This window comes from Octodon degus, unplaced genomic scaffold, assembly GCF_000260255.1.
Source record: "Octodon degus isolate 3935 unplaced genomic scaffold, OctDeg1.0 scaffold00004, whole genome shotgun sequence".
Lineage (NCBI taxonomy): Eukaryota > Metazoa > Chordata > Mammalia > Rodentia > Octodontidae > Octodon > Octodon degus.
This window is the reverse complement of record NW_004524580.1, coordinates 22,869,325-22,888,569: the sequence shown is the minus strand read 5'-3', so window position 1 is coordinate 22,888,569 and position 19,245 is coordinate 22,869,325. Positions and strand designations below refer to the sequence as shown.

Below are 19,245 nucleotides of genomic sequence, written 5' to 3'. Positions count from 1 at the left end.
GCTGCTTCAATAAAGCAATCAGGCTCAGGTTGCTGTGGTTCAATCCCCACAACTCAAGCCAGCCAAACCTGCCCTGAAGGCATTCGGAGCCAGCCAGAAAAAAAAAACAAAAAAGAAAAGCAAACAAAAAAAATCCTTCTGCCATTAAAAAAAAAAGTAAAGCCATATTAATATGCTGAAGTGTAAAAAGCTCAAGTCAACAACTTCTGACATTGCCAGGTCTGCTGATAACCCACTACTATTATGGACTATTGGACTATATTGGGGTATTTGCTGCATTCAAGCACCTACAATATTTAAATGGCAATGGAACACCAATCTCTGACAAAACCAAACCAAAAATGGGGGATATAAATGAAGGACCATTTTATAGTATAAAATATATATATATGCATATAAAAATAGGATAAATATACAGCTGCTTTCTCTTAGTTCAGTGAGAAGAAAGATTTGTACTAGTAGCGCTTGGACAAGATATCATGTCTGCATCTTGCACTTTGAATAACTACTAGGAAGACAACAATATACAATGTATTAATTATTGTAACCGTCCTACTAACCTGTTTTGAAACTGTCTCATTGCTATTTCCTTCTCATTAAAATTAATATAATAATAAAAGAAAAAAGTAATTAAAGCACAAAAGGTGCTATGGACCAAAAAGTGAAAAAAAAAAAAAATGAAAGTACAACATCTAAAAATTTTCAGGATTCAAGTAAAGCAGTGTGCTGAGAGGAGAATTTATGGCACTAAGATGAATGCATCAGAAAAGGAAAATATCTAGTCAGTAACCTAAGTTCCCATCTCGAGAACCTAGAGAAAGGTTAACAAAACCAAAGCAAGCAGAAAGGAAGTAATACTAAAATTGAAACCAAATTGAAGTCAGTGAAACAAGCCGGCTCTAGGAAAAAGTTAATGAAGTTGACAGACCTCTATGAAAACTGTCCAGAAAAAAAGAAAAAAGTTAGAAGGGTTTGGGAGACCACTGTTCTGCTCTCTGTGGCTCACATCAGTAATCGCAGCACTTGGCAGGCTGAGGCAGGAGAGTCATTGCAAATTTCAGACCAAGCTGGACTGCAAAAGTAAACTCAAGGCCAGCCTGAAGTGCATAGTGAGAACATGTCTCCAAAAGATTAAAAAAAAAAAAGGAAAAGAAAAAAGTAAAGCAAAGTCCCGGACAAACCTGTCCCTGGCCTTTCCTCCTCCTGTTTACTGAGACATGTAGCGTTAGCCATATTGCAACAAGTGTCCTTGGCAGTAAGCGTGCCAGCCTTGCATACAGCAAAACTATCTGCACATTGCTAATCCCAGGCCTCTGTGCCTGGTAAGGCTACACAATCTCTTTCCCCTCTGCACTCTGCCAGGATCCCCACCCACCTCTCTGATTTATACCATGAGCTTTTCCAGATGAGGCTTTTTGGTCCCAGAGCTCTTCCATTGCAGAGTATTTTCTGTTTTTCATCTTTTTGCCATATTGCCAGGTGGGTTAGATTGATTCCGTCGGCTGGGGTTTCTATAGAAGGGGCTGGGGAGATTGAGCTCTTGCAGTAGAGAAGTGGTCAGAGGGAAAAAGCATGAAGGTGAGGAGGCGAAGGGAAAGCATGTGGAACAAAGATGTGCCGAGGACAGGAACCTGGTAACCTCAGTGAATGTAAAGCGCATGTGCCATAGCATGAGCTCAGATTAATGATACCAGCATAGGCGAATTGGAGAAAGAGGCCGGGAGGGGGAAAGGGACAGGGATTAAAATACAAAAACAAACTGTGGTATGTACTTGTACCCATTCCTCAAAAGAATTCTGCTAAGCTATTTAAAGAAAAATTAAGGCCAATTCTATGTAGTACTTGACAGAAAATAGAAGAGGATTGTTACCTTTGTGGGAAGGAGGGTCAGAGGTGCATGGATCTCAGTATTTGTCTTTACAATAGGGCCTTGCATATAAATCTACCATGTGGAAAAAAAGGTTTAATTTAAAGAAAAGTAACCACAGGGAGAGAAAAAGCATATTTTGTACAGAAGAGCAAAGAGAACTGTGGCACACTTTGTAAATAATACAATCTAGATGTACAACAGTACCTTTAAAATACTGAAAGAAAAGGAAAGTTTGATTCTAAATACTGTTCAGTGCTGCATCATAAGGGTGATAAAAAAAAAAAAAAAACCTAGCCAGGTGGAACAGTTAAACACCCCACTCTTCACTCTGTAGGCTCCAGGGAATGTGGGTGGGCTATCATCCTCTGATAGGAAAATCAGTCACCCGTTTTACTCCCTGATCTGTTTCTGGACATTTCTTATACTTCACCTTTGGAAAGTAAAATTGGTTAATTTACTGTTTTTACCTGCCAAGCAAGTTTTTATTCTAAAAGAGAGTAAAGTAAATGTGGACTTAACTACAGTACAGGCAGATTTGTAGAAGAGAAATTCAGAGAAGGACCTTTGGAAATGTAAAGGAAGAATTAAAAGCAGGAAAAAAAAATAACATCAAAGAAAATGACATGGGAACCTGATTAAGAGTGGAGGGGAAAGAAAGAGCTGAGAGGTAAACAAGACCTGGGCCCCAGATGAATGGGAGGGGAGCACACCTCATGGCAGTGATTGAACGAAATAGCCTGCTCCACAGCAGAGGTTTTGCATTTGCCTGCTGGGTTTTAGCCTTATTGCCTAAAATACAATGGGCTACTTAATAATTACTCAGTAAATGTTTATTGTATGAATGAATAACTGAATATAAAAATTAGAAAATAGTGATCATCAGTTTTGGTTGAAATGATTTGTTATGAGTTCTGGTTTAAGAATCATAAATGTGGTCCTTTCGGCTGGAACCGCCATCTTCCAGTAATTTGCCAAAATGACTAACACAAAGAGCAAGAGGAGGGAGACCTGGTATATGTTTTCCAGGCCTTTTAGAAAGCATGGAGTTGTTCCTTTGGCCACATACACGCACACCTACAAAAGGGTTGATATCGTAGACATCAAGTGAATGGGTACTGGGCAAAAAGGAATGCCTCACAAATGTCATCATGACAAAATGGGAAGAGTCTACAGCGCTACCCAGCATGCTGTTGGCATTGTCGTAAAGAAGCAAATTAAGGGCAAGATACTTTCCAAGAGCATTAATGTGCATATAGAGCATATTGAACACTCAAAAAGTCATGATAGCTTCCTGAAATGTGTCAAGGAAAATGATCAGAAAAAGAAGGAAGCCAAAGAGAAAGGTACCTGGGTTCAACTGAAGCACCATCCTGCCTCTTCCAGAGAAGCACACTTTGTGAGGACCACTAGGAAGGAACCTGAGTTTTTGGAACCTATTTCCTATAACTTCATGGTATAAACTGGTGGTTTTGGTGTGCCATTCAGTACCTAATTGGCTGCTCAAGTGTTCTAGGTCCTACGTACAAATAAAATCATCCTGTGTTGTAAGGATGGTTTTCTTAGTTGAACAGGTATGTGGTGCCTTCTTACCTCAGAAATATTTGCAGCAGATTTTTACTGTACCTAGTAATTGTGTCTAGTCTTTACTCTTCAGTGTTTTTCTTCTGAAAGGTGTTGCTGAGGTGTTGTGCAGGTGTAGACCCAAATATTCAAATATTTATAAAATATTTATATTGGCTTGAAGATCCTGTAAATCATCATGGGGAAAAGGTGTATCAAAATAAATGGAAGTCACTTTAGAAACAAATGTAAGTCCATTTCAGTTAAATAAGTTGTTTAAAGCACCAAAAAAAAAAAAAAAAAAAAAAAATCATAAATGTGGACTCTTGTCCTGCCTTGCCACTGGTTAGCTGTCCTCACATAGGTAACTGCAGAACTTGTGGAGAGAGCAGTGACACAAGCAGCACACTGATCAAGCATGTTAGCCTATGACCTCGTGTGGAAAATGGGACTATGAGAGAACTTACTGTTGCTATTTATGTAGAACACTTCGTTTTGCCCCTGATTCATAAGAAGTACTCAGTTAAGGTCATCCTTTTCTGAAGGGAGCTGTGATCATTTGGCTCCCTCTGTAGAACATCACTGAGTAGTCTATGTAGGCTTGGCTTTGTCATCATGAATTTCTTTAGTTGCTCTTTGTCATGGAAGTATTTCACTTCTCCATTACACTTGAAAGAGAGTTTTGCAGGGTATATCACTCTGGGTTGGAATTTGTTTTCTTGTAAGACTTATATTACTTTGCTCCATGCTCTTCTTGTCTTGATGGTTTGTGAAGAGAAATCTGCCATTATTCTGTTGGATTTTCCTTTAAATGTGATCTGTTTCTTTTCTTTAGCAGTTATGCATTGACTGTTTACAGAGATGAGCTGCCATACCTCTAATAAAGCAGCATTAAAACTATTAACAGGGGCTTAGGATGGTAACTTAGTGGTACAGTGCTAGCCTGGCATGGCCAAGGTCCCAGATTCAAACACAGCACTGAAAACTGTGTCTGAGTTACCTTATACAAAAGCTGAATGGTGTCTTAATGGTCATCCAGGGTAAGCCCCTCATTGAAAGTAAGGCAGGGCGAAAAGTGTGACTTGCACAAAGTCACATAGCTAGCTGAAGATAAACATGGAGGGACCAAACTCAAGAGGAATGGCTATTTGAAAAGCATGGAAGAGAGGAGCGAGACAACACTGGTTAGCTGGCCTTCCCAATGCCCCACAGTGCTGGGGATTGGGCCCAGGGCCCCACAAGTGACAGAAGGAACTCCAGCAACCCAGCCCTTGGTTGGGCTTTTGAGGGTTTACCTCCAAACACTGTAGGTACCCTCAAGGATAAATTTTGTTTTCTGGAAAAATATGTTTGCCTGCTAGATACCTCTGCCTATACTTGTTGACATGTTTAATTTAGCATGTTCAAAATCAAACTTGAAATCTCTACATAGTGAGACCAAAAAGGATCTTAGAATGCCTCAGCTCAGTCTTCCTCTTTGCAGATTAGGAAAACAGATCCTGTTCTGAGTAGAGGTCTCACACTTTTTAGACTCATTGGTAGAGATCTCACACCATTTAGACTGCTGTGAGCAGTCAGTTGTCTCTTGAGTCACTTGAGTCCCAGAGTATTCCTTTGGAATCCTTCTGACTTTAAGCCTTCAGAGTTTTGGCTCACAATAGCCCCTGGTCTTGATTAGAGTGGTGTTTTCCAATTTTCTTTTAAAATGCTGAATCCTCTACTTGAGGTGATCCTATATATAAAAGAGACTAAAATAGGAGCTGATGTGGGCTGGGTGTGTAACTCAACGATAGGGCCTTGTGCTAGCATTTGCAAAGCCCTGGACTTGATCCCAGCAGTGCCAGCAAGACAGAACAAAACAAAATGAGCTGACGGTTGGTACCAGGGAGATGTGGTTTAGGTCATGGCAGTAGGGTGTAGATAGCTGGGGAAATCACACAATGGAAAGAATGAATTCTCTCCTGATTGCTTTGCCTGCCTCCCTAATCTCCAGAGGCAAGGAACCTCTGAAGAGCCTCCAGGTTAGGAAGCCTGGCAGTGATAGCTGTCATGAATAGTATTGGGATCTGCTCTGTAAGTTCCCATCCCCTGTGGCTTTAACATATCCCCTGCAGTAATGAGTCCAAGAAGTAGGCCGCCATTACAACTAGGACCTTAACAAATTCTCAGCTTTCATTTTAAAACTTTCATTGATCGTGTTTGTCTGTATTCATACAGGAAACAGCTCTTATGTGAATTGGTTGCCTTAAAATAGATCATTTTATCGGTATGGACAACCCACTAATTACTTGCATTTGTGGAGAAGCTTAGGCATAGTTAGTGACTGGTCTTGTGTGAATCCCTGTCATGTTCTGATGAATTTTAAAACATTTGCTATATGTTTAATATCTTTTTGTTGTGTTATTTATAATTTTGAATTTCAGTCAGCAACTGATTAAGCCCTGTGCTAGACACCACAGGGCTGGGGGATGATAGGGCGAAGTTCTTGCCCTCAAATTTGAGTCCTGCTGGGTGCAAAATGAAGAACGTGACATTTTATATTGTTTTCCTTTTTACTTCATTTCACCACCTGAGGTTTTGTATTGTCCCATTTTTTATTTTTAATTTACTGACTTGTAAAGCATGTTCATGACTGTAAATTCAATAATTTAAGGCTATGTGCTTTCTGTCAAATTATTAGGTTGCAAGACTGGAAAACGAAAAAGAAGAACTACGTAACCAGCTGCTTAGTGTTGATCCCACAAGGGAAAGCAAACGAGCGGAGCAACTTCTTCGAGAAAAAGCCCACTTGAGTCAGAAATTAAAAGGCTTAGAGACTGAAGTAGCAGAATTAAGGGCTGAAAAAGAGAATTCTGGTGCTCAGGTAGAAAGTGTCCAAAGAATACAGGTGCGGCAGTTGGCTGAGATGCAGGCTACAGTGAGATCCCTGGAGGTAAGGTTTTAATTGCTTCCCGGAAGAGTAGGACATAGTTTTTAAAAGTGCAGTTGACAAGACTTTGATTTTTAGAGCATAAATGTATGCTTACCAGTCTAATGCTGACGCATTTGTAGAATCCCAAGAGTATTCTTAGTGTAAGGAAGAAAGCTATTGATTCATAAGCAGTAGCTATGCTACCATATTTGTAAGGGGAATATTTATTCTATGAGAATCAAGTCACCTACCTGAAATGACTTAACTCTTACAGTGCCACAGAATAGAGTATATAAAATTCCCCCCAATATATTTAAATCTGTGAAGACCAAGATCATATCAAGCCAAATTAAAAAGAAAAGAAAGAAAAAGAAAATTTCTTGTGATATTATAAATTCCTTACACTGGTAATTTGAAACCTTAAAATCCTAAGTCCTATTTGAACAGAAATACCATATTTAACATGCTTTATGATAGCTTCTTGCCAGAATAATAAAATTCAACTTGGTTGCTATTGCATACAGCAAACCCTTATAGAATAATTTCCCTGCGTTGGTTAGAGACTTGTTAGCAGAACAAAGTTCTTACTCCTAGAGCGATTATCTTAGGAACACTCTTAGTTTTCATCTTACTCTGACACAGTTACCTTTCCTATGTTGTGTACCTAACAGGTAGCAAATAAACCAGATTGTAAAATTTAAAGTTTTTTTTTTTTAATCTTTCTGGAATAGTCATGAGATGATTTGAGTAAGAAAGAAATCATTTAGTAGTGTACCTAGCTTATAATTAAAATCCACTATCCAAATTCAAAATGGTGATTTTTTTTTTCCAACCAGCAAACTGGTACAAGGAGTTTGTTTATGTGTTTTGAAGAGAAGTCACTTTTTAAATGTTTTATGTGAAGGTTCTATCAGTTTTAGCTGGTTCTCTGTACGAAAGTTGTCGATATCATTGGACCTATGACATGAGACAGTTCAGAGTAAGATCGTTTATGTTGCCATTCTTCTGTCCTTAATGTATTTGCACAGTGACAGTGTAAGTGAGATGATTGTAGTTGAACAGTCTATTGTCTCAGTGTGAAACTTTTCCTTGAGCTCATCTGGAGTGGTTATTTGCAGGGCAAGTTGAGTGGTAATAGAAGATAGGTAGTTTATTAGTGACATTTTTGGTAGAGCCTGTATTTAATTTTATCATTTGTCAAAAGAGAATAGTATATGACAACAAATATTCCTTTCTTTATCTTTTTTGGCTATCATTATGCCCAGAGAATATAATTTTATATATGAAGAAAATACCTTTTTTCTGTCAATTACTTGTTGAATGAAATTCTTACTATTTTTAACACAAATAGGAAGTGAGATACTAAACTAGTTATCACTTAAATGCTAAAATTTTTTATCTTCACAAGTATTTTTAAAAGGCTTTTTGTTTTTTCTCTATAATAACAATGTTTTGAGTATGACTGACAAGAAAATTTTTGACAATTTACAGACTTTATTAAGAATCTTAATTATGTGGCTGGGTGTGGTGGTGCATGCCTGTAATCCTGGCACTCAGGGGTTGAGGCAGGAGGATCTCTGTCAGTTGAGTTTGAGGCCAGCTGTGCTACTTGGTGAATTCAAGGCCAATCTGAACTGCATAGGGAGACCCAGTCTCAAAAAAACCAAAAGAACAGTAACGACAAAAAGACTCCAGGGCTTGGGAGGTAGCTCAGTAGAATAAGCTCTTGCCAGGCGCAAGGGCCTGAGTTCAATCCATGGTTCCGGAAAAAAAAGAAAATTGCTAAAAAAAGGACTCCAGATTGGCAGAAAAATTTGAATTCTTATCGGTACCTCCCCTTTTTTACAAAAAAAATCCATTGATTTTGAAATTTAAATTGTCATTTCTCATATGTGTCACCGAGTCTTCTGTTGTCTTCAGTTATGTGCTTTCTCATAACTGTTGTGGACTGGAACGCCCTCCCCGACCATATCAACATTCAGAGTAATTAGGTATCCAGTGAGTGGCACAAGTACTCTTCCCCATGAGAGAAGTCTGAGAGGTGTATTTTGTTGGTGGCTGTTGATATGTTGTTTGATCAAATATCTCTGTTGTATATTTACTGGAACACACACCTCGCTGTTTTGTTTTGTTTTTTGGTTTTGGGGATTGATCAAGATCTCATATATGTTAGATGGGGACTTTACCACTCAACTGCACTGTAGTTCCCATGGAGCAGGTTTGTTTCTTTTGAGAAAACTCTCGTTGCTTTGGCAATATTAATGTTGGCAATATTAATGTATTAACACATATTAATGTTGTTAGGGTTTTGAATACTTTTTTATATGTTACACATGCGTTTTAAATAATAATGCTTATTTTATTTTGATATTGTGAAAAATTATGGACAAAATTTCAAATATTTTGTTTTAATTAAAGGCTGAAAAACAGTCGATCAAGTTGCAGGCTGAACACCTGGAAAAAGAGCTGCAGTCAAGCAATGAACAAAATACTTCTTTAATCAGTAAATTGCATAAAGCTGATCGAGAAATAAATACACTGACCAGTAAAGTAAGTTGTCTTTTGCATCTGTTTCATTTTTTAGGATGCTTGCTTCTATATGATGATATGGAAATTTTGTTTTTAATAGTTGAGTTCTGTATATTGAAGTCTTGTTTTATAATATCATTCTGTTTTTCAAGAAATAAAATTCATTGACCAGCAATGTAACTCGTTATATTTCTGTTTCATTTTTTGGAAAGCTAGATACTCTACATGACAGTGTTTAGTTCTGCATATTGAAATGATTTATCCTGTCATTCTACCTTCCTGATACATGCAGAAAGTGACACAGCTCTTACAACCTCCACTATGATCACTCCAGTACAGCCCATGTTCTCTGTAGCTTGAATTTTATAATAGCTTTGTAGCTGTTCCTTCTGTCAGAGCTCTGTGTAATCAGGCACCTGCAGTCTTTCCACAGCTGTATCCTCCAGTTTCCTTCCTGTGTACCTGGTTCCTGCTTTGCTGGCCTTCTCCCCTATCCTTTTACCTCTGGGCCCTTATCTTGGGAGCCTGCCATAGTCTTTCTTCACTTACCTACGTTGCTTGCTTCTTTACCTTCTTAAAATGTCATCCGATTATGAAAGGCGTGTCTTCACTTTGGTAAAATAACACTTTCCTCATCTGCCTTTTTACCCTTTTAATCTGCTTCATTTTTTCCTCATTCCTTAATAGCATCTACTTATAGTTATTTTCTTTATAAAAGTTCTTCTTTCTATCACCTTCCCTTCCAATTATGTGTATGCTCTGAGAGAGCAGAGGCACTGTTTTCATCACTGCTGAGGACACTGCTGGCACATAGTAGGCACCCGTAGACTTTTCTTCAGTGAGTAAATTAGTATCAGCAACTTGTCCTCCATTTATTTTATGTTTGAGATAACAGAGTAGTTTGTCTACTACTCCAAAAGTCTTTTGTTATTTTTTGAAAAATAAAACAACCTTTCATAACAAAATAAAAGAATAATAAAGTTTTCCTCAGAAGCTTACTTTTTTTTTTTTAACCTTCAAATGCAATACATATTAAGATCCAGAACTAGTGACAGTGAAACTTTTATAAAACATCATCTCTGGAGTCCAGCTGGAATCAGATTCTGTTTTTCACCCTTACTAGCTGTGTGACTTTTTTTAAAATTAATTTTATTGAGAAATAGCAACAAGACAGTTTCAAAACCAATTAATAGAACCGTTTCTGATACCTGTGAACTAAGCAGTTGCACTGAATAGCAATGTGTAATACTAGCGTCATGCTTGGAATGCCTGTCATTCTGGTCTTCTAAATACATACTGCTTGTCATGTCATATCAATTACTGCTATATTGTCTCTCATGTAAATGTTTTTTTAAAAAGTAATAAATGAGAACTAGCTATGTGACTTTGCGGTGATTTTGTCTTTGAAATTTTAGTGTCTTCTCCTATATCATTAAACTAATGCCTGCCATAATGAACTATGGCCAAAGAAGAGATACAAAGCAATCAGTGTAAGAGCTAACAAGCAGTCACTAAAATATGAACTTACTAGATCTTAGGACATTACTAAGAACTTGGAAGGAACATTGATTTCTGAGTCTGTGAAATCACTGTGTTTTCTGTCAGGGCATTATAAAAATAACCTTAAGAAACAAGATGACTCCTAGACCAAAATACAGTCAGTATACCCTTGTAGATATATATAAATTTAACTAAAGTTGTGAAATAGTATCAATTCCTTTCCAAGAATTTCCTAAGAAGTCTTAGGGGCCAGTGTATGTGACAAAGGGGAGAAAAAGACTTAATCAGCAGCAAGCACTTATTCTGCTGGTATTTGGCCACCGAAAATACTGTTCTTGCTGGGGAAATGAAGAAACCAGTCTCTTTTAACCTGTTAACCTGAGTGGCCACGAAGACATCCTCTCATCTTATTGTCATTGTTCTAATCATCAAGCAACCTTCTGACTGCTGCTTGACTTCCCATATAATTTTATCTGCAGAGAGATAAGGTGCTAGTCTTTCAAACTGAAATTTTCTAGCTACATTTAGGTTTTTTTCTTATAATTAAACTGTCATTCTGATTTTGTAAATTACTCCTAATACACTTTAGTGATGTAAGTCTAACCTTAAGTGTGGTAACAGAATTGGATTTTCGATGTATTGAATGCCACCTTTGGGAGGTGATCTATCCCAGTTTCTCCTTTGACAAACACAAATCATGTGTCTAATGACTCTTAATTTTTTGTTTGAACTTCTGTACTTTACATAGTGGCAGTGGTTTTCTTTTACTAGTGTTTTATTTAATTTTTAGATATGACTGACAGAAGAAAAGTAAAGCTAGGCATGTATGATTATTATTTTTATTTTTTGTAGTACCAGTGACTGAACGTGGGACCTTGGGCTTGCCTGGTGAGCACTTATGCCAGTAAGCGGCATCCCCAGCCCTAGGCATCTATGATTTTTAATTGTTAAAATGTTTTTATTTTTCGTAATGCCAGGGATCTAACTCAGGACCATGTGCATTCTATTTATTTTTTAATTTTTAAAGAGAGTACAAAATAGTGTTAAAACAGAAAAATTACAAATAATACAGAATTTCACTAAACATGACAATATGAATTTCATAGTACCTATTGTATTACATAGTATTGTCTTCAAATTAGTTACTCTTACTATCAGATCTATGTGTGCAAAATTGGAATAAGAAAGCAAAAAAAAAAAAAGAAAAAAAATAAGAAAGCAAAAAAAGAGAAAAAGAAAAAGAACTAAAAAAAGAAGACAAAAAATTATGAATTAACTGTTCCTTTCCTTATACCAGCAGAAATCTACATTAGAGTTGTTAAAATTATCCTGCTTACATACATAGATATATCTCTTTCCCAAACTCCCTTTCTTGTCCTTCTACTGAACTCAGTAATTCATTATCTACTGTACCCTTTGGATTTTATTTTCTCTTTCAGTTTCTCACTAAGGAGACAGTAAGATATTTGTATGTGCAAGTTTGATTTATTTCACTTGAAAGTATGGTCCCTAGTTTCATCCATTTATTGACACAAGCCTCAAATTTATGCTTTTTTATAGCTAAATAATACTCTGTGTAAAAATACCACATCTTCTTTATCTATCTCTCAGTTGATGGGCATTTGGGTCACTTCCAACAGTTCGCTATGATAAATTGGGCTGCTGTAAACATGGGTGCACATATATTGCTGTGCTATGATTTCTTCAGTTCTGGAAAAATACCCATGAGGGTAATAGCTGGGTTGAGTGGGACCTCCAATCCTACCTTTTTGAGGAATCTTGCAACTGATTTCCACAGTGGTTGTGCCAGTCTGCACTCCCACCAACAGTGGAGATGTGTTCCTTTCCCCCCAACTATTCTAGCATTTGTTATTGGTTGACTACTTGATGATAGCCTTCTTTCTGGGATGACATGGAATCTCAGTATTGTTTTAATTTGCATTTCTCAAATGACCAATGATGTCGAACATTTTTTTATATATTTACTTGCCATTTGTATTTCTTCATCTGAGAAGTGTATATTCATCTGAGATGCCCCTTTTTGGATTGGGTCTTTGAATTTTGGGGGCATGATTTTTAAAAAATTCTTTATATGTTCTAGAAAGAAGTCCCTTATCTGAAGGATAGTCAGCTATATATTTTTCTTAGTTCATGTGTTTTCTTTTTACTCTGTTCGTAATTTCTTTTACACTTTATTTTAAGCCAAAGGCTGAGAAGCAGTGGTATTTTCTTTTGAAGTGCAGAAACTTCAAAAAGATGAGATATCCTAGTTGTTGATTCTTTGAAGTATTTCCCTTGCAATTTGGTTTTTGTTCATGAACTCTCTACCTATCCCTATGTCTTTGAGATTTCTGCCTACATTTTCCTCAAGGAGATTTAGTGTTTCTGTTTTAATGTTTAAATCATTAATCCATTTTGACTGTAGCTTAGTTCATGGTGATAGACATGGCTCTAATTTTAACCTTCAGCATGCAGAAAGCCAATTTTTCCAGCACCATTTATTAAAGAGGCTGTTTCTTCCAGTGAACATGTTTGGCCCCTTTGTCAAAGATAAGGTGGCTGAGTATGTTTGTAGTTCTGTCTGCATCTTCTAAACTGTTCCATTGATCCTCAGATTTTTTTTTTTTTTTTTTTTTTTTTTTTTTTTTTTTTTTTTTTTTGCCAGTACTATGATGATTTTATCATAGTAGTTTTATGGTGTAATTTCGCATCAGGGACTGTGATACCTCCTGTCTTTTCTTTGTTGCCCAGGATTGTTGTTGATATTCTAGATCTCTTCTGGTTCCAGATGAATTTTAGGGATGTTTTGTCTAGCTTTGTGAGGTATACTAATGGTATTTTAATTGGGATTGCATTGAATCTATATAACAATTTTGGGAGTTTGGTCATTTTCATAGTGTTGGTTCTTCCTGTCTACGAGCAAGAAATATCTTTCTATTTATCACTATATAGATCTTTTACTTCCTTTGTGGGATTGATTCATAAGCATTTCTTTCTGTTCTTTTTTGTTTTTTTGTTTTTTTTTGACTGTTATTGTGAAAGATATGGCTTCTCTAATTTCTCTCTTGGTGTGTTCATTGTTTGTGTACAAAAATGCTAATGATTTTCATTATTGAAAATCATTAGCATTTTACATTTTACTTTGTTTACATTACTGAATTTGGTTATTAAATCTACAATTCTCTTGGTGAAGTTTTTGGGATCTTCTATGTAGATTATCATGTGATCTGCAAATAATGATGATTTTATTTCTTTTCTAATCCTTATTCCTTTTATTTCTCTCTCTTATCTAATTGCTCTGACTAATGTTTCCAGAACTATATTGAATAGGAGTGGAAACAGTGGACATCCTTCCTGATTTTAAAGTGAAGGTATTCAATTTTTGCCCACTTAGTATGATGTTGGTTGTTGGTTTCTCATAGATGTCTTTTATCTGGTTAAGCTATAAACCATCTATTCCCATTTTCTGTAGGGTATTTATCATGAGTGAGTGTTGGACTTTGTCAGAAGCTTTTTCTGCATCTATTGAGATGATCATGTGGTTTTTTCTTTGGCTCTATTGATGTGGTGTATTACATTTATGGATTTGTGTATGTTGAGCCATCCCTGCGTTCCTGGAATGAATTCCACTTGATTATTCTGTATAATCTTCTTGATGGTTTGCGGCATTCTGTTTGCTAGTACTTTACTGAGGATTTTTGCATCTATGTTCATTAGGGAGATTGGCTTGTAGTTCTCTTTTTTAGTTGGATAGTTTTCTGGCTTTGGTATCAGAATAATGCTTACCTTCAGGAATGAGATTAGTAGAATTGCTTCCTTTACAGTTTCATTGAAGAGTTTGAGAAAAGCTGGCATTAAATCTTCTCTGAATTTCTTGTAGAATTCATCTGTGAATCCATCAGGACCTGGGCTTTTCTTGTTGGTAGGTTTCTTTATTACATTTTCAGTATTGTTTCCAGTTATTGAGGTACTCAGAGTTTGTATATCTCCTTGACTCAGCTTTGGCATTTCATGTCTCTAAGAAACTGTCTATTTCCTGTTTTTCATTTTGTGAGATATCTATGGGGTCTTTAATGATTTTTGCCCTTTTCATTTCTTGTTGCATGAATTTGAGTTTTTCTTTCATTTTTTTGATAAGATTGTCTAGGGGTTTATCCATTTTATTTATTCTTTCAAGGAACCAAGTCTTTGACTCACCCTTTGTATTATCTTTTTCTCCATTGCATTAATTTCTGCTCTAATCTTTATAATTTCCTGCTTTCTTTGGGCTTTGGGCTTGACTTGCTTTTCTTTTTCTATGAGCTTGAGGTACAGCATAAGATCATTTATTTGGGCTTGTTCTGTTTTCCTAATGTATGAAATTTTTTTTCCTGATTTTAGGGAAGGGTCTACAGGCTGTTCAGGGTCTCACTACTAGATCAGACTCATAGGGATTCTCCTGTTTACAGCCTCCCATGTCCTGGGATTACAGGTGTACACCACCACACCCAGTCTCAACTGCCATCTCAGTGCACCCCAGGGGCAGGAATGGCATGGCAGGCCCTGGGAGCAAACCCGAGGCCCCTTTTTGGGCCTGGAGTGAGCTATTTGGTTGGCTGAGCTATTTGGCTGACCCCTAATGTGTGAATTTAATCCTATAAATTTCTCTCTTAAGACAGCTTTCATTGTATCCCACAGGTTCTGATAAGTTGTATCTGCATTTTCGTTTGATTGTAATAGTTTTTTTAATTGCTTTACTAATTTCATCTGTGACCTGCTGGTTGTTTAGCAGGTTGTTATTTAATCTCCTTGTGTTTGTGGTGTTTTTGTAGTTTCCTTTGTCGATAATTTCTGGTTTCATTGCACTGTGGTCAGATAAAATGCATGGGATAATTTTCTTTACTTTGCATTTACTGAAGCATGCTCTTTGTCCTAGTATATAGAATATTTTGGAGAAGATCCCATGTGCAGCTGAGAAGAATGTGTGTTCTGTCATTGCTGGGTGGAACACTGTGTAAAAGTGTACTAAGTACATTTCTTCACAAGTTCTGTTATTTTTTGCTGATATTTTGCTTAATTGATCTATCTCTGTGTGACAGTATCATATTGAAGTCCTCCATTACAATTTTATTATTGCACATTTGATTTTTCATGTGTGTTAAAATTTTTTTTCATTTAAGTGGGTGCTCCTACATTGGGTGCATATATATTTTAATTGTTATTTCTTCCTCTTACTATTTTCCCCTGACAAGTATATAGTGACCTTTTTTATCTCTGAATCATTTTTGGTTTGAAGTTGGTATTTTCAGCAACCAGAATAACTACTCCTCCTTTTTTCTGGGTTCCTGTGGCATGGAATATTGTTTTCCATCCTTTGACTTCCAGTTTGTGAATTTCCTTTTGAGTTAATGTGTCTCTTATATAAAGCATGTTGTTGGATTTTTCTTTCTTAATTCACTCTACCAGTCTGTTTCTTTGGATTGGTGAATTGAGACTGTTTGCACTGATAGTTATAACTGATATGTATTGGCTTATCTTTGTCCTGTTATTATCCTGCTGTGGGTTCTGTACTTTACCCATTTTTAATTACCTGCTCTGTTTGGTGGTTCTTGTAGTTTTTGAAGCTGTGGTTGTAGTATTGCCTTGGTAGTCATGAATTTTGTCAGTTTTTCTTTGTCATGGAAGAATCTTGTCTTGCTATTGATTTTGATAGCTTTGTAGGGTACATCAATGTGGGTTGGAAGTTATTTTCTTTCAGGACCTGGAATACTTTACTCCAAGCTCTTCTTGATTTGATGATTTGTGTTGAGAAATCTGCTGTGATTCTGATGGGCTTTCCATTGTAGGTGATCTATTTCTTCTTTCTTACAGCTTTTAATATTATATTCTTTTGCTGAATTTCTGAGATCTTGATTATTATGTATGTAGGTGTAGATTTATTTTTACAGTGACTATTTGGAGTTCTATATGCCTTGCTTAACTATGTCATATTCTTTTCTCATGTTTGAAAATTTTCTGCTAGTAATTCTGCAGATAGTCTTTTTATGTCATTTGTTTTGTCTCCTGCTGTTTTATTGACACCTATTATTTTTCTTTGTGTTGTCTTGTAGTGGCTGAATTCTTATTTCCTAGTTTCTTATTAATTTTAAGAGATCTTTCCTTTCACATTCATTAGCTGTACCACTGTCTTCGAGGTCTGAAAGTCTATCTTTAGTTTCATTCAATTGGCTTTGCCAGCTTCCAGTAGGAATCTTAATTTCCTGGATATCTGTTTGAATCTGTTTCATGCATTGTGGTTCTTTCCTGTATTGTTCATTCAGTGTTTCTATTCTCTATTTTTTAAAATCTATGTCTTTTTTACTTGCCGAACAGTTCTCTCACAATTGTTGTCATGTCTTTTTTGACCTGAGATATTATTTCTGTCTACTGATTTTGTCCTGGATGGGCTAGAGGAATGAGATTGCCTTTTATTCAAGTGTTTTGGTATTTTTGAAGCTTCCATTAATCACCTAGACTTAGCAGTGGTGGGTGAGCAGTGGGACGTGGGTCTGTAAGGTTTCTGCCACAGTGGGGAGCAGGGTAGGACTCACCAAGGCTCTCAGTACTAGTGGAGTTGACTGGCTAATACTCAACAAAGCTTCTGTGTTAGTAGTGAGTGTTGGCCAGATTCTCCAGGATTCCTCAGGCTGCCCAGAATCCTCCTAAGTTCTTGAAAGGTTGGACCAGTGCCAGCACAAGCTCTACACCTGCACACTGGGGGTCAAGGGTCACAGCTCACCAGAATCCCACAGGCTGCTCAGAGTCCACCTAAGTTCTCAAATGGTAGTATTTGAGTTCATGCTCCATGCCTGTGTGTACTGGGGCCCAGGGGTCACAGCTCAACAGAATAACTTTGTGCATTCTAAACAAATAGTGCTAATTGTGCCATATCCAGCCCAAGTTGTTAAAAATATTTTAACTTCAGGTATGGTTTTTTAGTTTATAGGATGAAATTCAGATATATTTAGAAATCACAAACTATCATTTTAGAGCATGTAATGAAGTATATTTGAAAAGTTTATAGTTTTAAATCAGACTATTACATGTAGTTTTGATTCCTGACTCATACATTTCATGTACTACTATTGTGACTTCTGTTTTGCTTAACCTTTTTTGCAATTCTGGGCATCACTGAAACAGAGTCTTGTGCATGGTAGGCTATAGTACAGAGCTACATCTCCAACCCAACCCTTGTTGAACTTTTAAATAGAGATAATAATGCTTATTTCTTACAGTTGTAGTAATTAAAGGTAGTATTCAACACAGTAAGTTGTCATGAATAAAATATTGACCATGATTATATACTAGTGATATCCTTAAGTAAGAAAATAACATAAGAAACTCAGAATTTTGAGCCCACTGACTGGTTTTGTCCTCTCTTTAGCAATAACTGTGTATCACCTCGGACAAGTTATTTAACATCACTGGAAACCCATTCATATACTTGGGAACCAACTTTTCTTTTTTCTTTTTTTTTTTGTATTTAGTACAGGGTCTACAGAGTCTCACTACACAGTTCTGACTTGTAGCGGTCCTCCTGTTTTCAGCCTCCCATGTGCTAGAATTATAGGCGCCCACCTCCACACTGTCTCAATTGCTGTCGCAATGCGCCCTGGGAGGTGGGGCCAGCATGGCATGCTGGGGATCGAACCCTGTCCCTGCACCTGCCTAAGCAAGCGCTTTAGTCCACTGAGCTATCTAGCTGGCCCTCAATTTTTCCTATAGGTGAAATGAAACACTGTTTTGTTGATCCCTATGAATTCTTCCAGACTACTATGATTGTATAAATCTTACTAGAAAATCTGCAAGTAATTTGTTCTCTAATTAACCATAAGTAGGCTATACATTCAATAGATACAGTTTTGAATGTCCACAGTAATAGAGTACACAAAAGATAGATGTAAACACACAGAAGTAAATTCAGGACAGAGGGAATTCTCTCGTGTTTTTCTTCTAATTCCTGTATAAATGACTTTCAGTTTTATAAAACAATACTGAATCCCTATGGTTTGTAGCACATTTTTCTGGGCATGCATAGCCAGATTTAACTCCTGGAATAATGGGATTATCTGTGCTGGATTACTTTGGGGGGCTTCTCTTTGGGGTCACTTTTTCTGTATCACATTTATCTGCACTTCCTGACTTACCTTTGTGCAGGCCTTTATTCTTCTTTATGCTATACAAACACCCTTCTCTATTGTTCTTTCCTTTTAGAGGACAGATGATTTCTGCTGCTCTGCAGCTTAGCAGTTTAGTATAGCATTACTTACTTGTTTGTGCTTGTTTATTAGCACTTTGCTAAGAATTGCCCATCTTTTTAAAGGCACACTTGCATCACTTTGCATATAAATGGAGTATTAAATACATCTTTCAACTTTAGACAAAGCAAATTTCAGTGCAAATTTTATATGTAAAAAGATTCCATGTAAGGATAAATTTAAAAATAATATTTCAAACATGACTGTCACAGTTTTCTTTGCAATTTGAAATTTTCATCAACGTTTTGCTCATATAAGCAAATGGTTGTTTGCAATGCAAAAGAACACCTGGGGTGTGCTTGTCTGTTATTCAAATTTGTAAGTGTTCTTAGGTTTTAGAAGAAAGTTGTATCAGTATCAGTGTCTTGGATTGAAAGGTTCTGATATAGCTGGCATGAAAACAATAACCTTGGAGATATTTCATATGAAGTGAGGTAAATTGTTTTAGTTACCTCATGAAGTGTTTGATCTTTAGAAGCCCGATAAGATAAGATTGTTTTAAGAAAGCCATCCCAGTATTGGGCTTACTAGTTAAGTAAAAGAGGTCATAGAGTTTCAGAACTTTTAATACAACCAGAATTTATTTGCTATCTCCTCAG

The 19,245-nt window shown here is 36.6% G+C and overlaps 1 protein-coding gene across 1 annotated transcript in view; it reads left to right on the top strand.

Annotated features, from left to right (window-relative positions):
- The window catches only part of Cep83 (centrosomal protein 83), a 160,909-nt gene that overhangs the window by 109,135 nt on the left and 32,529 nt on the right, over positions 1-19,245 (top strand). The window contains exons 5-6 of the mRNA XM_023718047.1: positions 6,111-6,362; positions 8,760-8,891. Of these exons, the coding sequence (XP_023573815.1) occupies positions 6,111-6,362; positions 8,760-8,891 (384 nt within the window). The remainder of the gene's footprint in view (positions 1-6,110; positions 6,363-8,759; positions 8,892-19,245) is intronic.